The 18241-nt window shown below is 46.8% G+C and overlaps 2 protein-coding genes across 2 annotated transcripts in view; both read left to right on the plus strand.

The window, feature by feature from the left end:
* Positions 1–2939: 2939 nt before the first annotated feature.
* Positions 2940–3636, plus strand: LOC140421713 (uncharacterized). Its single transcript, XM_072506577.1, has one exon. The coding sequence runs from the start codon at positions 3010–3012 to the stop codon at positions 3622–3624; it is 615 nt and encodes a 204-aa protein (XP_072362678.1). The 5' UTR covers positions 2940–3009; the 3' UTR covers positions 3625–3636.
* Positions 3637–17344: 13708 nt separating this feature from the next.
* Positions 17345–18241, plus strand: part of LOC140417885 (uncharacterized) — a 46613-nt gene continuing 45716 nt past the window's right edge. Inside the window, exon 1 of the mRNA XM_072501317.1 lies at positions 17345–17467. The gene's annotated coding sequence lies outside the window, so the exon portion shown is untranslated. The remainder of the gene's footprint in view (positions 17468–18241) is intronic.

Genomic DNA, 18241 nt, shown 5'->3' on the forward strand with positions numbered 1-18241 from the left:
AATAAAGTAAATTTATTATTATTTCTCGTCTTCTGATATATATATATATATATATATATATGGTTAGGTGGATTGGCCATGATAAATTGCCCTTAGTGTCCAAAATTGTCCTTTGTTTGGGTGGGGTTACTGGGCTATGGGGATAGGGTGGAGGTGTTGACCTTGGGTAGGGTGCTCTTTCCAAGAGCCGGTGCAGACTCGATGGGTCGAATGGCCTCCTTCTGCACTGTAAATTCTATGATAATCTATGATAAGACTGCAGCTATGTCATAGATTTCCAGTCATCTCTTCCCTCAGAGGGTTGTTAGTCTTTGGATTTCTCTTTCATAGGGACCAGTTGTATCTGAAAAATGAAAATGAAAATCGCTTCTTGTCACAAGTAGGCTTCAATTAAGTTACTGTGAAAAGCCCCTAGTCGCCACATTCCGGCGCCTGTTCGGGGAGGCTGGTACAGGAATTGAAACGTGCTACCGGCCTGCCTCGGTCTGCTTTCAAAGCCAGTGATTTAGCCCTGTGCTAAACAGCCCCTATCTGGGGGTCATTGAATGTATCAAAGCACAAGTTTGACAGATATTTTATTGACAATGGAGTTAAGGGTTATGGACAACAGGCAGGAAAATAGAGAGAAAGCTGAGATGAGGATGTGGTGAAGCTTTGGAATTCTCTACCCCAGAGGAATGTGGAGCCTATGTCATCAGGTATGTTCAAGACAAATATTGGTAGGTTTCTAGATATTGAAGATATCGAGGGATATGGGGATTGTGTGGGAAAATGGTGCTGGGGTAGATCGGCCAAGGATCGCATTGAATGGTTGAGCAGACTCAGTGGGCCGAATGGCCTACTCTTGCTCCTATTCTAATAGAACATAAGAACTAGGAGCAGGAGTAGGCCATCTGGCCGCTCGAGCCTGCTCCACCATTCAATGAGATCATGGCTGATATTTTGTGGACTCAGCTCCACTTTCCTGCCCGAACACCATAACCCTTAATCCCTTTATTCTTCAAAAAACTATCTATCTTTATCTTAAAAACATTTAATGAAGGAGCCTCTACTGCTTCACTGGGCAAGAAATTCCATAGATTCACAACCCTTTGGGTGAAGAAGTTCCTCCTAAACTCAGTCCTAAATCTGCTTCCCCTTATTTTGAGGCTATGCCCCCTAGTTCTGCTTTCACCCGCCAGTGGAAACAACCTGCCCGCATCTATCCTGTCTATTCCCTTCATAATCTTATATGTTTCTATAAGATCCCCCCTCATCCTTCTAAATTCCAACGAGTACAGTCCCAGTCTACTCAGCCTCTCCTCGTAATCCAACCCCTTCAGCTCTGGGATTAACCTAGTGAATCTCCTCTGCACTCCCTCCAGCGCCAGTACGTCCTTTCTCAAGTAAGGAGACCAAAACTGAACACAATACTCCAGGTGTGGCCTCACTAACAGCTTATACAATTGCAGCAGAACCTCCCTAGTCTTAAACTCCATCCCTCTAGCAATGAAGGACAAAATTCCATTTGCCTTCTTAATCACCTGTTGCACCTGTAAACCAACTTTTTGCGACTCATGCACTAGCACACCCAGGTCTCTCTGCACAGCAGCATGTTTTAATATTTTATCATTTAAATAATAATCCCTTTTGCTGTTATTCCTACCAAAATGGATAACCTCACATTTGTCAACATTGTATTCCATCTGCCAGACCCTAGCCCATTCACTTAGCCTATCCAAATCCCTCTGCAGACTCCCAGTATCCTCTGCACTTTTTGCTTTACCACTTATCTTAGTGTCGTCTGCAAACATGGACACATTGCCCTTGGTCCCCAACTCCAAATCATCTATGTAAATTGTGAACAGTTGTGGGCCCAACACTGATCCCTGAGGGACACCACTAGCTACTGATTGCCAACCAGAGAAACACCCATTAATCCCCACTCTTTGCTTTCTATTAATTAACCAATCCTCTATCCATGCTACTACTTTCCCCTTAATGCCATGCATCTTTATCTTATGCAGGAACCTTTTGTGTGGCACCTTGTCAAAGGCTTTATGGAAATCCAGATATACCACATCCATTGTCTCCCCGTTATCTACCGCACTGTTAATGTCCTCAAAAAATTCCACTAAATTAGTTAGGCAAGATCTGCCCTTTATGAACCCATGCTGCGTCTGCCCAATGGGACAATTTCCATCCAGGTGCCTCGCTATTTCTTCCTTGATGATAGATTCCAGCATCTTCCCTACTACCGAAGTTAAGCTCACTGGCCTATAATTACCCGCTTTCTACCTACCTCCTTTTTTAAACAGTGGTGTCACGTAATCTCTGTGTCCTGGTCAGGAAGCAGTGAGCTGAGCTTGGATCTGCCAATCAACATGAATCAGCACCTTCAGGAGAATTGGGAGGGTGAATATTAGATACAGCAGAGTGAGAATGGAGGGAGAGTGTGTGGGATGGAGATTTACAGCTTTTGGAGACCGAGAGAGGAAATAATGTTCCACAGCAACTAGAATTGTCTGTTCTGAATTTCTATCCCGTACTAACAATGATGACTTTTGTAAATTGTATTTAAAGGATATTGGAAGAGGAGGAATTATAGACAGAAATCTCAAACGTCACATTGCGATGTGACAAACTCACTCGATCCCTTCTGATCTGAATATCATCGGGCTCTGAATATCATCGGCGAGAAGGAGAAATGTTTGTCCGATCTGTCGGCTTCAAAACATTTTAAATGTGAGTGTGATGGGAAAAGCACCAAGACCCTCACAACACACACCCGAGTGAGAGAGTTCCAGTGAGCTGACTGTGGAAACATCAGTGTGACTGGAAAAGCACCGAGACCCACACAACACACACCCGAGTGAGAGTGTTTCAGTGAACTGACTGTGGAAAGAGCTTCAAGGTGTTACACAGCCTGAAAAAACATCACACTATTCACAGGAGAGACAGTGCACATGGTCTGCGTGCAGACAAGGCTTCCGCTGACTGTCCAATCTGGAGAGACACGAGACCCAGAACATGGAGAAACCGTGGAAATGTGGGGACTGTGGGAAGGGATACAGAGTCCCATCTCTGCTGGAGATTCATCGCCGCAATCACACTGGGGAGAGGCCATTCACCTGCTCTCAGTGTGAGAAGGGATTTACTCAGTTATCCACCCTGCAGTCACACCAGCGGGTTCACACAGGGGAGAGGCCATTCACCTGCTCTCGGTGTGGGAAGGGATTCACTCGGTTATCCACCCTGCAGTCACACCAGCGGGTTCACACAGGGGAGAGGCCATTCACCTGCTCTCGGTGTGGGAAGGGATTCACTCGGTTATCCACCCTGCAGGCACACCAGCGAATTCACACTGGGGAGAGGCCGTTCACCTGCTCTCAGTGTGAGAAGGGATTCGTTCAGTTATCCACCCTGCAGACACACCAGCAAGTTCACACTGGGGAGAGACCGTTCACCTGCTCTCAGTGTGGGAAGGGATTTGTTGATTCATCCACCCTGCGGAAACATCAGCAAGTTCACACTGGGGAGAGGCCATTCACCTGCTCCCTCTGTGGGAAAGGATTCACGCTGTTATCCAACCTGCAGAGACATCAGCGAGTTCACACTGGGGAGAAGCCATTCACCTGCTCTTAGTGTGGGAAGGGATTACATAGAAACATAGGAGCAGGATGAGACCATTTGGCCCTTTGCACCTGCTCTGCCATTCATTATGATCATGGCTTACCATCCATAGCCTAATCCCGCTTTCCCCTCCATATCCTTTGATCCCCTTCGCCCTCAGTGCTATATCCATCTGCTTCTTGAAAACATACAATGTATTGGCCTCAACTATTTCCTGTGGTAACAAATTCCACAGGCTCACCACTCTCTGGTTGAAGAAATTACTCATCTCTGTCCTAAATGGTTTACCCCGTATTCTCAGACTGCGACCTCTGGTTCTGTACACTCCCACCATCGGGAAAATCTTTCCTGCATCTACCCTGTCAAGTCCTGTTAGAATATTATAGGTTTCTATGAGGTCCCCGATTCTTCTGAACTCCAGCGAATACAATCCTAACTGATTCAATCTCTCATACGTCAGTCCCACCATCCCAGGAATCAGTCTGGTAAACCTTTGCTGCACTCCCTCTGGAGCAAGAACATCCTTCCTAAGGAGACCGAAACTGCACGCAATATTCCAGGTACTGCCTCACCAAGGCCCTATATAATTGCAGCAAGATATCTCTGCTCCTGTATTCAAATCCGCTCGCAATGAAGACCAGCATACCATTTGCCTTCTTTACCGCCTGCTACAGCTGCATGCTTTCCTTCAGTAACCAGTGTACGAGGACACCCAGGTCTCAATGCACATTCCCCTCGTAATTTATGGCCATTCAGCTAATAGTCTGCCTTCTCATTTTTTTTTAAATGAACAATTTTATTGAGGTATTTTTGGCATTGTAAACAGCCACAGTGTACAGTAATGTGCCATTATCACTAGAAACATAGTGCAAAAAAACAAGTCATATCTCACAAACACCCGCCTATTTATCCCCCTACTCTACTCTACTCATCACACCCCCCTCCCCCCCGCCCGCTGATGTTTAATTCTCCGCAAAGAAGTCGATAAATGGTTGCCACCTTCGGGCGAACCTTGTCATTGATCCTCTTAAGGCAAACTTAATTTTTTCCAAACCGAGAAAGCTTGCCATGTCCGAAAGTTATATTTCGGTCTTTGGGTGCTTTGCGTCCCTCCATGCCAGCAGTATTCGTCACCTGGCTACCAGGGAAGCAAAGGCCAAGGCGTCGGCCTCTTTCTCCTCCTGGACTCCCGGGTCTTCCAAAACCCCAAAAATTGCCACCTCTGGACTCATCGCCACCCTTGTTTTCAAAACCTGGGACATGAAGTCCGCAAAACCCTCCCAGTACCTCCTAAGTTTTGGACATGCCCAGAATATGTGGATAGGGTTCGCTGGTCCTCCTGCGCATCTCGCACACTTGTCCTCCAGTCCAAAGAATTTACTCATCCGGGCCACCGCCATGTGTGCCCGGTGGACGACCTTGAATTGAATCAGGCCGAGCCTTGCGCATGTTGGAGTTGAGTTTACCCTACTCAGGGCTTCCACCCATACGACGTCCTCCATCTCCTCACCGAGTTCCTCCTCCTACTTAAGTTTCAGTTCCTGTGTCTGAGACTCCTCCGCTCTCATGAGCTCTTTATTGACATCCGAGACTCTCCCTTCTCTCCCCAGGAAACTACCCTGTCCTGGACCCGTTTGGTGGGAGGCGTGGGAAGGATGGGACCTGTCTGTGTACAAAATCAGGTACTTGCAAGTACCTGAAGTCCTTTCCCCTTGCCAGTCCAAAACTCTGCTCCAGCTCCCTTATGCTCAAAAAGCTCCCTTCTAGGAACAAATCGCCCATACTCCCCACCCCCACCCTTCGCCATGCTCGGAACCCGCCATCCATGTTCCCGGGGGTAAAACAGTGGTTGTCACAGATTGGGGACCAGACCGATGCTCTCACCTCCCCCACATGTTTCCTCCACTGGCCCCAGATCCACAGGGCCGCCACCACTACAAGGCTGGTGGAGTACCTGGCTGGCGAGAGCAGCAGAGGAGCCGTGACCAGGGCTGCCAGACTGGTGCCCTTGCATGAAGCCGCCTCCATCCGCCCCCAAATAGACCCCGTACCCACCATCCATTTCCTTATCATGGCTATATTGGCTGCCCAGTAGTAGTTGCTAAGCAGCGCCAGTCCCCCCTCCCTGCGATTCCTCTCTAGCATCACTTTCTTCACCCGCGGGGACTTCCCCGCCCAAACAAAGCCCATAATAATTTTATCAACCCGTTTAAAGAAGGACCGTGGGATGAAGATTGGGAGGCACTGGAAAATAAATAGGAATCTCGGGAGGATCGTCATCTTCACCGTCTGCACTCTCCCCGCAAGTGATAGCGGGAGTGCATCCCATCTCCGGAACTCACTCTTCATTTGCGCCACCACCATGGTCAAATTTAACTTGTGTAGCCTGCCCCAGTCTCGCGCCACCTGTATCCCCAAGTATCGGAAGCTCTTCCTGACCAGCCTAAATGGAAACCCCTTCAACCTATTCTCCTGGCTCCTCGCCTGTACCACAAACATCTTGCTCTTTGTCATATTTAGCTTGTACCCAGAGAACCAGCCAAATTCTCTCAATGTTTCCATTATACCGCCCATCCCGGTCAGTGGGTCCGATACGTATCGAAGCAAGTCGTCTGCGTAGAGCGAGACCCTATGCTTAATCCCCCCAACCATTCCTTTGCAACCCTTGGTTGTTCTCAGAGCAATCGCCAGTGGTTCTATGGCCAGCGCAAACAGCAATGGAGAGAGTGGGCATCCCTGTCTGGCCCCGCGGTGTAGTCTAAAATAATCGGATGTTGTCCTATTCATCCTTACGCTAGCTTCCGGGGCCTGATATAGCAATCTGACCCAGTCGATGAAGCCCTCCCCGAACCCAAACTGTCCCAATACCTCCCACAAATAGTCCGACTCCACCCGGTCAAAGGCCTTCTCGGCCCCCATTGCCACCACTACTTCCATCTCTCTGCTCTCTGGGCACATCATGATCACGTTAAGTAGTCTCCTTAAGTTGGCTGTCAGCTGTCTACCTTTAACGAACCCAGTTTGGTCTTTCCCAATTACCTCCGGTACACAGTCCTCAATTCTAAACGCCAAGACCTTAGCCAGCGGCTTAGCGTCAACATTGATCAGGGAGATTGGCCTATATGACCCACAAGGGTTCTCGTGCCGTTTTAGTATCAGCGAGATGGTGGCTTGTGACATCGTCGGGGGTAGAGTCCCTCTGTCCCTCGCCTCATTAAACACCCTGGTCACAACCGGCCCCACTATCTCCGGGAACTTTTTGTAGAACTCGACCGGGTATCCATCCGGCCCTGGGGCTTTGCCCGACTGCATGGCCTTCAAGCCACCCATTACTTCCTCTGCCCTGATCGGGGCCCCCAACCCGTCTACTAGCCCCCTGTCCACTTTAGGGAAGGTCAGTCCGTCCAAGAGGCGCCTCATCCCTTCCGGCCCCTCAGGGGGTTCTGAGGTATAGAGCTTGCTATAGAAATCCTGAAACACCTTGTTCAGTCCTGTCAGGTGGTCCACTTTGTGTCCCTCACCATCCGCTACCCAACCTATTTCTCTGGCCGCCTCCTTCTTCCTGAGTTGTTGCACGAGCATTCTACTGGCTTTCTCCCCACGTTCATTGACTGCGCCCCTTGCCTTCCTGAGCTGTTCCACAGCCTTACTCGTGGACAGCACTCCCACCTCCGCCTACAGTCTCCGTCTGTCTCTGAGTCGGTCCTCCCTCGGGGACTCCGCATATTCATTGTCCGTCCGGTGAATCTCCCTGACCAGTCTGTCCATTTCCGCTCTGTCCGTTCTATCCCTACGGACCAGTATCAGTATAGAGATCAATTCCCCTCTCACCATCGCCTTCAGCGCCTCCCACAGGACCGCTGCTGAGACCCCCTCTGTATCATTGACCTGCATATAGTTCTGCATACACTTCCTCAGTCTCTTACACACCCCCTCATCCACTAGTAATCCGACATCCAGTCTCCATTGCGGGCGCAGGTAACTCTCTTTGCAGACCTGCAAGTCAACCCAGTGTGGGGCATAGTCCAAAATAGTGATCGCCGAGTATTCCGTGTCCTTTACCCCACCTAAACAATCCCTACTCATGATCAAAAAGTAAATTCTAGAATAGACTTTATGGACATGAGTAAAACGAGAACACCTTTCCCGTCAGCCGACTGGCTCTCCATGGATCTACATCCCCCATTTGCTCCATGAACCCGATCAGTTCCCTTGCCTTTGCTGGGACGCTACCCGTTCTGGAGCATGACCGGTCTAGGCCGGGGTCGAGAACCGTGTTCAAGTCTCCACCCATAATCAGCTTGCGTGAGTCCAAGTCGGGAATTTTCCCCAACAGCCTTTTAATGAAGTCTGCATCATCCCAGTTTGGGGCATATACATTCACCAGGTCTACCCTCATTCCCTCAAACTTGCCACAGACCATAAGGAGTCTGCCACCCCCATCAGCAATTGTGTCCTCCGCCTCAAATAGAACCCGTTTATTGATCATAATTGCCACCCCCCTGGATTTGGAGTCTAAACCCGAGTGGAAGACCCGGGGAATCCAGCCCGTCCTGAATCTAGTGTGATCACTCACTTCCAAGTGTGTCTCCTGCAACATGATTCCGTCCGCCGTTAAAGCTCCCAGATGCGCGAACAGACGCCGTCCTCTTGACTGGCCCGTTTAACCCTCTGACATTCCAGGTGATCAGCCTGGTTGGAGGACATCCGGCCCTCCCCCTACGCCAATCAGCCATAACCTTTCCTGGGCCCGCCGCCAGCCCATGTGCCGTGCCTCTCCTGGTTCGCCACCTGGCGGCTCCCACCCCCAACCTCCTGTCTGTTACCTGATTCAAATCCCTCCTACATCAGCAGAATAGCTCCCCCCCCCGCCCCCCTCCACCAACAACCCTCTGTAACCCAACCCCTGCCATATGCTGGATGTATGCACACCCCCCACCTGGCTTCCTTTGACCAGCTTTCTCAGCTAGCCCGTTGACTCATTACTCCTGCGCCCACTTGTCTCGCTCCCATTGTTCCCCCGCTCCCATCCCCCCGCCCATCAACACATAACCTCGCATGTCTCCAAATTATACTGCATCTCCTTTCATTTGCCCACTCACTCAACTTGTGCAAATCGCACTGAAGGATCTCTGTACCCTCCTCCCAGCTCACCCTCCCACGCAATTTGGTGTCATCTGCAAATTTGGAAATATTGCATTTTGTTCTCTCCTCCAAATCATTAATATATAGTGTGGCACAATGGTTAGCACTGCTGCCTCACAGCACTGAGGACCAGGGTTCAATCCTGGCCCCGGGGCACTGACCGTGTGGAGACAACTTCTCCCCGTGTCTGCATGGGTCTCACCCCAGAACCCAAAGATGTGCAGGCCAGGTGGATTGGCCCCAATAAATTGCCCCATAATTGGAAAAAAGAATTGGGTACTTTAAATTTTTAAAAAATCAATTAATATATCTTGTGAATGTCTGGGGACCTAGCACTGATCCCTGTGGTACCCCACTCGTCACTGCCTGCCAATTTGAAAAAGATTCATTCATTCCTACTTTTGTTTCCTGTCTACCAACCTGTTATCTATCTATCTCAAGACACTACCACTAATCCCATGTTCTTTAATTTTACACATTTAATCTCTTATGTGGGATTTAGTCAAAAGCCATCTGAATGTCCAAATATACCACATCCACTGACTCCCCCTCATCAACTCTACCAGTTACACCCTCGAAGAGTTCCAGTAGATTTGTCAAGCATGATTTCCCCTTCATAAATCCATGCTGATTCTGTCCAATCCTGCCACTGTTTTATAAGTACTTTGCTTTAAAATTTTTGATAATGGTTTTCTCGAATTTTCCCCACTGCCGACGGTCTATAATTCCCTGATTTCTCTCTATCTCACTTTTTAAATAGTGGAGTTGCATAAACCATCCTCCAATCTTCAGGAACTGTTCCAGAGTCTGGAGAATCCTGGAAGATGACCACCAATGCATCCACTATTTTTGAGAACCACTTCCTTAACTACTTTGGGAAGCAGATTATTAGGCCCTGGGAATTTATCAGCCGTCAATCCCATCAATTTCTCCAACACCATTTCTCGAATATTGATCTCCTTCAGTTCCTTCCTCTCACTAAATCCTGCGTTCCCCAACATATCTAGTATCTGCTATGTGAAGACAGAACCAAAGTATGTATTTATTTGCTCACCCATTTCTTTGTTCCCTATTATACATTCCCCTGTTTCTGACTGTAAGGAACCTACATTTGTCTTCACCAATCTTTTTCTCTTCACATTCCTATGGAAACTTTTACAATCAGCCTAATTTCCTGTTTTATGCCATTCCCAACATCACCACTGCAGTTTGGGAGTCTATATATGATGCCCACTAATTATTTTGCCCCAGCTCTACCCATACAGATTGCACATTGTCGGAGCTAATATCCTTCCTCACTATTGCATTAATTTCCTCTTTAACCAGCACTGCCTCGCCACTGCCATTTCCTTTTTGTCTCTCCTTCCTAAATACTGAATATATTCAATTCCCATCCCTGGTCATCCTGCAGCCATGTCTCCATAATCCCCATTATCTCACACCCGTTTGCGTCGATTTGGGCGATTCACTCGGTTATGCTGTCTACAGTCACACCAGGGAGTTCATACTGGGGCGAGGCCATTCACCTGCTCTCAATGTGCAAAGGGACTTTGTAATTCATCGCACTTTCTGAGACACCAACAACTGCACAACTAATTACAGGGATTGGATTCTGCTGTTATAGTTTCTGTTCTCAACTACATCAAAGACTGCATTTTATTCATTATGTTGGCCAATGGGGATGGTCAGAGGGTTTCTTTCTGCTGGACTGGCCGGTCTCACGACTTCGCCTCCAGTGGGCTGATTCTCTCTGAGCCATCTTGCGAATATCTGGTTTCATATTTCACAATGAATGAAAGGGGGTTTGGAGGTTTGAAGATGTTTCATGACCATTTCTGTTTGGATACCCCAAAAATCACGCCATATTGCCATGAAGATGGGCTATGGTGGTTACATGGTTGTTTTGTTTAATTTATCTTGGTGCTTCTCACAGAAGAAAACTATCAGGGTATGAGGGGCAAGTTGTCTGAGGTGCACTGGCAAACTACATTAAGTAGTATGGTGGGAGACAGGCAATCACTAATATTTAAGGAATTATTACAGATTTACACGGGGATTGGTTAGCTCAGTTGGCTGGATGGCTGGTTTGTGCTGAGTGACACCAACAGCACAGGTTAAATTCCCATACCGGCTGAGGTTAGCCATGGTTTGCGTCAGTATTTATGCTCCACCTGATCCTCCACCCACCCCTCTACATCTCCTCCCCTCCCCCCCCCCCTCCCCCCCCTCCCTCCCCCCCCCCCTCCCCCCCTCCCTCCCCCCCCTCCCCCCTCCCCCCCCTCCCCTACCTCCCCCCCCTCCCGCCCCCTCCCCCCCCTCCCTCCCCCCCCTCCTCCCCCCCCCCCTCCCCCCCCCTCCCCTCCTCCCCCCCTCCCCCCCCTCCCCCCCCCTCCATCAGCATCTCATTCTATTCCTTTCTCCATCATTTGTGTATCTTGCTTTACGTCCAATGTATTCCTGCTGTTCACCTCAACCACTCGCTGTGGTAACGAGTTCCACATTCTCACCACTCGCTGGGTAAAGAGGTGTCTACTGAAATTCCTATTGGATTATTGAATCCATTCATAATCTTAAAGATTTTCTACAGGTCATCATTCAGTCTTCTCTTTTCCCGAAAAAAGCAGCCCCAGCCTTTCCTGGGTGTTAAATGCTCTCAGTTCTGTATATTTTGAATCTTTGTTGCACCTTCTCCAGTGCCTCTATTTCCTTTTTCTAAATGGAGATAATCAATGTTGACAGAGCTCCCAGTGTAGTCGAACCCTGGGTCTAAACAAGTTGAACATTTCCTCCGTGCTTTTCAATTCTATCCCTCTACAATGGAACCCTATATAGGGGCCCCACACTTTAGGAAAGATGTGAAGTTCGTAGAGACAGTGTAGCGGACATTAACAACAATGGCACCAGAGATGAGGGACTCCAGTGAGTTGGAGTGACTGGAGCAGCTGAATTTCTCCCCTGAGATCACAGCATCTGGAGGGTGGGGAATGGGGCCATTCAGCCCTTTGAGACCATGTCGGCTCCCTGTGGAGGAAGCCAGTCTGTCCATTGCCCCGTTCTATCCCCAAATCCCCAGTGCCCACCCAATTTCCTATTGAAATCCTTCCTTCATCTCCTATGCTCTTGAGCAGTAGGTTCCAGGTTGTTACCACTCCCTTTACATCTACACAAGGCTCATGGAGCATCGAGGAGTCTATTTGGCCCATTTTTCCCGTGCCAGCTCTTTGTACAGCGACGCATTTAAGCTCATAGTTCGACTATTTTGTTTTCTTTTTCAGAATGCACTAAATTTCCTTTTGGAAGTTACAGTCCAATGAGATTCCAGCACCATTTATGGACAGTGCATTCCAAATCACAACAACTCGCTGTGTTTTACAACAAATAATTGTGCATATGGTGTGTCTGGAGTTTCACAGAGTATTCAAAATGGTGTCAACGACGTGCTTATTACACAAAATTAAGACTCTACCTTTATCAATAAATTGGTGAGGACACCAAGTGTAATATATCCTAGTTTGCGGACAGTTAGAACAAATGTACATTTCTATAAAACCTCTCATGACCACTGGACCTCCGAAAGTGTTTTAAAGCCAATGGAGTACTTTTGAAACATATTCACTGTTGTAATGTAGGAAGCTGTAAGTACGCATGTGTAATCACATTTAGTTATAAAATTGTTATTTTCATAGTGTAATCACTATCATTAGTAACAAGGTCAAGGAAGCCCTTTTATACCTCGAACATGTGGCTTCCTGCAGCCATTTCACCTTCTGTATCTTTTCTGTGTTAACTATGTATTGATTTCACAGCAAAAAACAACAATTAAATTCATGATTATTCAGTAGTGAACATTGATTATCATTAGTGAATTGGGTAATTATGTTGTAAAGACTAGATCTTTATTTAAAAAAATAACACTATCAACCAAAATGTTTCCAGAAACTGCAGAGTTATCAGAATTTGGTTGAAAAAATAAATTACTTTATAATTTTGAGAAGTTACTAGACATCATATTCTGCCAAGTCTATGTGGGCTAGGCAGTGGTGTAATGGTATCGTTACTGGGCTAGTAATCCAGAGACCCAGGTTAATGTTCTGGGGATCTGGGATCGAATCTGGCAAGATAGATGGTGAAATTGAATAAAAGTTTGCAATTAGAAGTCCAATGATGACATTGTTGATTGTTGTAAAACCCACCTCGTTCACTAAAGACCTTCATGAAATCTGCTCTCCTTATGTGGCCTAGCCTAAACGTGACACCAGATCCACAGCAATGTTGCGGTTAATTTGTAAGTGTCCCCTGAAATAGCCTCACGCAGTTCAAGGGCAATTGGAATGCGCAGTAAATGCTGGCCCAGCCAGTGACTCCCACGAATGAATAATTTTTAAGAAGACTCTTTGTTCAATCTGAAACTAGTAAGAAATTCTCTTTGATTGGATTTTTAATTTTTTTTTTAAACTTAGAGTACCCAATTTTTTTTTTTTCCAATTAAGGGATAATTTAGTATGGCCAATCCACCTAACCTGTACATCTTTGGGTTGTGGGGACATGGGGAGAATGTGCAAACTCCACACGGACAGTGATCCAGGGCCGGGATTCAAACCCGGGTTCTCCGCGCCGCAGTCCCAGTGCTAACCGCTGCGCCACATGCCACCCTCTTTTTGATTGGATTTGATTTGTTGTCACGTGTACCGAGGTACTGAAAAGTATTGTTCCATCCATGAAAAAACATAGGACATGCGATACATATACAATGTAAATACACAGACACCAGGTGAAGCATATGGAGTTTAGTACGACTCAGTAGAGAACAGTGCATCTTGTATTAACCAAATGTATTAATTACAAATTACTGTATTAATTATTTTGTAACATGATTAAATGTGTAGTGATCCTTAATTGAGTTACAGTTAATGAAACAATTTGTTTTTATTCATTGGACGTGGACGTCGCAGGCTGTGCCAGCATTTATTACCCATCCCTCATTGCCCTTGAGGGGGCTGATAAGAGTCAACCACATTGCTATGGGTCTGGAGTCACATGTAGGCCAGACTGGGTAAGGACGGCAGATTTCCCTCCCTAAAGGACATTAGTGAACCAGCTGGTTTCATAGATTTTTAATTCCAGATATTTTATTGAGTTTAAATTCCATCACCTGCAGTAGTTGGATTCAAACCCGGGTCCCCAGATCATTATCCTGGGTCTCTGGATTACTTGTCCAGCGACGATACCACTACACCACCACCTCCTCACTGTGTAACTGGTTAAATCTCTTTCCACTGTCAGTTCACTGGAACACTCTCACTCGGCTGCGTGTGTATTTCGGTGCTTTTCCAGTCACACTGATGTTTGAAATCTTTTCTCACAGGCAGAACAGAGAAACATTTCTCCTTCCACATTCGAAGGATGATATTCAGTTGCTGATGAATCAACTGACTTCTGTCCGAACTTGATGCAATATTTATTTTGAATTTCCTGAATGTAAACTTCTATTGTCCTGTGGAAGGAGTTTACAAAAGTCATCACTGTCAGGACAGGATAGATATTCACAACACCTAGTGCTCGTTTCTATGGAATATTCCTTCCTCTCCCATCCCCAAAACCTGTATATCTCCATCTCACACACTCCCTCCATTCTCTCTGCTGTGCCTAATATACACCGTCCCAATTCTTATGAATGACAAAGAACAAACAAAGAACAAAGAAATGTACAGCATAGGAACAGGCCCTTCGGCCCTCCAAACCCGTGCCGACCATACTGCCCGACTAAACTACAATCTTCTACACTTCCTGGGTCCGTATCCTTCTATTCCCATCCTATTCATATATTTGTCAAGATGCCCCTTAAATGTCCCTATCGTCCCTGCTTCCACTACCTCCTCCGGTAGTGAGTTCCAGGCACCCACTACCCTCTGCGTAAAAAACTTGCCTCGTACATCTACTCTAAACCTTGCCCCTCTCACCTTAAACCTATGCCCCCTAGTAATTGACCCCTCTGCCCTGGGGAAAAGCCTCTGACTATCCACTCTGTCTATGCCCCTCATAATTTTGTATACCTCTATCAGGTCGCCCCTCAACCTCCTTCGTTCCAGTGAGAACAAACCGAGTTTAATAAATCGCTCCTCATAGCTTATGCCCTCCATACCAGGCAACATTCTGGTAAATCTCTTCTGCACCCTCTCTAAAGCCTCCACATCCTTCTGGTAGTGTGGCGACCAGAATTGAACACTATACTCCAAGTGTGGCCTAACTAAGGTTCTATACAGCTGCAACATGACTTGCCAATTCTTATACTCAATGCCCCGGCCAATGAAGGCAAGCGTGCCGTATGCCTTCTTGACTACCTTCTCCACCTGTGTTGCCCCTTTCAATGACCTGTGGACCTGTACTCCTAGATCTCTTTGACTAATTCATGCTGATGAACATATCCATGTTCACTAATTCCTGTGCAGGGCAGAGACCTGAAAAGGATCATATAGGTAGGATATATGTATATATTACTGGATTAAAAATGTGTGTAACGTACACTGCATCACTCGGTGAGGCGATGACATATTGTTAATATCACATGACTAGTATGGGCAGCATGGTGGTTAGCACTGCTATCTCATGGTGCTGAGGTCCCAGGTTGATCCGACTCTGGGTTATTGTCCGTGTGGAGTTTGCACATTCTCCCCCTGTTTGCGTGGGTTCCATACCCACAACCCAAAGATGTGCAGGCTAGGTGGATTGGCCACGCTAAATTGCCACTAAATTGGAAAAAATGAATTGGGTACTCTAAATTTACTTTTAAAAAGTAGAAGTCCAACACACTATCCATTGCCCATAGAGCCATACATATCCTTTGATCACTTTAGCCCTAAGAGCTATATCTCACTCCTTCAACGATTTTAGTATTGACGGGCAGCATGGTCAGCGCAGGCTTGGAGGGCCGAAGGGCCTGTTCCTGTGCTGTACGTTTCTTTGTTCTTTGTTCTTGAAATTGCACAATGTTTCGGCCTCAGTGACTTTCTGTGGTAATGAATTCCACAGGCTCATCACTCTCTGGGTGAAGGATTTCTCCTCACCTCAGTTTTATTCCTTATCCTCAAACTATGGGCCCCTAGTTCTGGACTCCCCACCAGCGGGAGCATTATTTCTGAATCTACTCTGTCCACTCCTGTTAGAAATTTATATGTTTCTATGAGATCCCCTCTCAGACCCACAACAATGTGGTTGATCTCAAATGCCCGAACAAATCAACCCAGTTCAAGGGCAATTAGGCAATAAAGGCTGACCCAGCCAGCGAGGTCTAGATATCATGAATGAATGAAAAAAAATTACAACAAAGAAGATCTTTATTTATGAGTGAATGCACATGACCAGGAACTTGTTACCTATGAGATGAATGAGTTCTAAATGAAATTGGATCAGCACTTGAAGAAATAAACTTGCTGGGGAAGGGGATACAGGCAGGGGATATAGACCGGGGAATGGACTGACTGGATTGATCTAAAGAGAGTCAACATGGACACAAGTTGTTAAATTTGACTTTGTGTGCTTTAGTGACACTATAACTGGAAAAATATAACACAACTAGAGTAATATATTACAAGACTAGAAATAATTATGAATGAAATTTATTGCAGGCCAATAAATATCTAAAACATACCATATAACATCACGAGACATATCTCTATCCTCTCTTAATTTACTGCCCCCTTAAATGTCAATCGCCTCCTGAGGAAACCAGCCCTTTAATTGCGAACATTAGGAAAGAGACCATCCTTTTAGCCAGACAAATAAATGTCATGCTGAGAGTGCAAAGGATGTTAATGTCTTTAAGAGAGAGAGTGAGAGGAAGGCATGGTGGCTAGCATTGCTGCCTCACAGCTCCAGGGTCCCGGGAGATAGGATGGAGGTGTGGGCTTAAGTACTTACCTACCCTTAAGTAGGGTGCTCTTTCCAAGGGCCGGTGCAGACTCGATGTGGCCGAATAGCCTCCTTCTTTACTGTAGGGATTCTATGACCTGGACCAACCTTTCCAGAGTGTCCAACCTCCCTGGATTCACTTCCTTTCCCTTCAGTTTCAGCAAATCAACAATTGAAATCCAGAATTAGAAAAGAAATGGAAAGGGGAAAGAAAGTAAAGTGATTTTCTCACAGATGTTTGAAACAGGAGGAAGTTTCAGTCTCCGTGAAGCTCAATCTTCATTCACACAAAGCCCGCCCTCTGATTGCCTGGAGGTGCAGAGTCCTTCCGGTCCTGCAGAGCTCCTCGTTGGCCGGTTACCGGGAAACCTTGGCTGGAAGGGGTCTTGGGGAGGGACAGGGTAACAATGACGTCACTGTGAAGCAGTGATTCTTATTGGCTGATTCAGGCAGGACTCCGTTGTGGCGTCACAATGGCTCAGAGGGTTTACCCAGCACACAATTGGAGTCCTATTGGGAGAATATCACTGGTTCCTGCAGTAAAACACTGCGGATTGGACAACAGTTCAGCGCATCAAAGTGTCTCCCAGCCCCACGTGGGGTCGGAATCCGCTCCGCGCGAGTTGACCAATGGGAAGAGTCAGCGCACCGGAAGCACTATGATCATCTCGTATCTGAATACGGAAGTTGGACATTGGGTCTGTGAACCTGTCCATTGCTGTGCAGCAAAGCGGCTGCTGCTCCATCGCTGAATGAAGATTCAGATTCACACAGACTAAACCTCCTCCCGTGTCCAATATCTGTGAGTAACACACTTCTTTTTCTCCACATTTCTAATTTTGAACTAAATTGTTGACTTGCAGGTGGGACAGGAGGTGAATTTAGGAAGGGTGCAGACTCTGGAAAGATTGTCCTAGGTCTTTCTCAGAGACATTGACATAATTTGCTCCCTCAGCTTGAAACATTTATTTCTAAGACAAAAGCAAACTACTGTGGATGCTGGAATCTGAAACAAAAACAGAAAATGCTGGAAAATGTCACGTCTCGAGCCTGGATGGCTTTGTCAAAGAGTCGTCCAGACTCGAAACATTAGCTCTGTTCTCTCTCCACAGATGCTGTCAGACCTGCTGAGGTTTTCCAGCATTTTCTGTTTTTGTGACATGTATTGTCTGGCTAAAAGGATGGTGCTTTCTAATGTTCATAATTATAGGGATGGTTTCCCCAGTAGATGGTTGACATTTAAGGAGACAGTGACTTCCGGGTGCGGCGATGACCAGCTGAGTCGCACGTTTCGGCAGCTCCCTGTGAAACAGACTTTTGGGCTCTTGATAGGAGCCCCAACGGCAATTTTGACGGCTAAAAACACTGTGCGGTAAACCAGAAGGGAATCCCCCCTGGATACGGATGGAAAAAGGAGAAGAAAGTGGCCAGATTGCAGTGGATCCTTTAGAACAGCGGCAAGGAAGGCAAGCAAAAACCAAGATGGCGTCGGAAGGTGGCAGTTTAACATGGGGCCCTGAACAACAAGAGTTCTTGAAATGCTGTGTGGAAGAGATCAAAAAGGAAATGAAGAAAG

The sequence above is a fragment of the Scyliorhinus torazame genome, chromosome 5 (genome assembly GCF_047496885.1).
Source record: "Scyliorhinus torazame isolate Kashiwa2021f chromosome 5, sScyTor2.1, whole genome shotgun sequence".
NCBI lineage: Eukaryota > Metazoa > Chordata > Chondrichthyes > Carcharhiniformes > Scyliorhinidae > Scyliorhinus > Scyliorhinus torazame.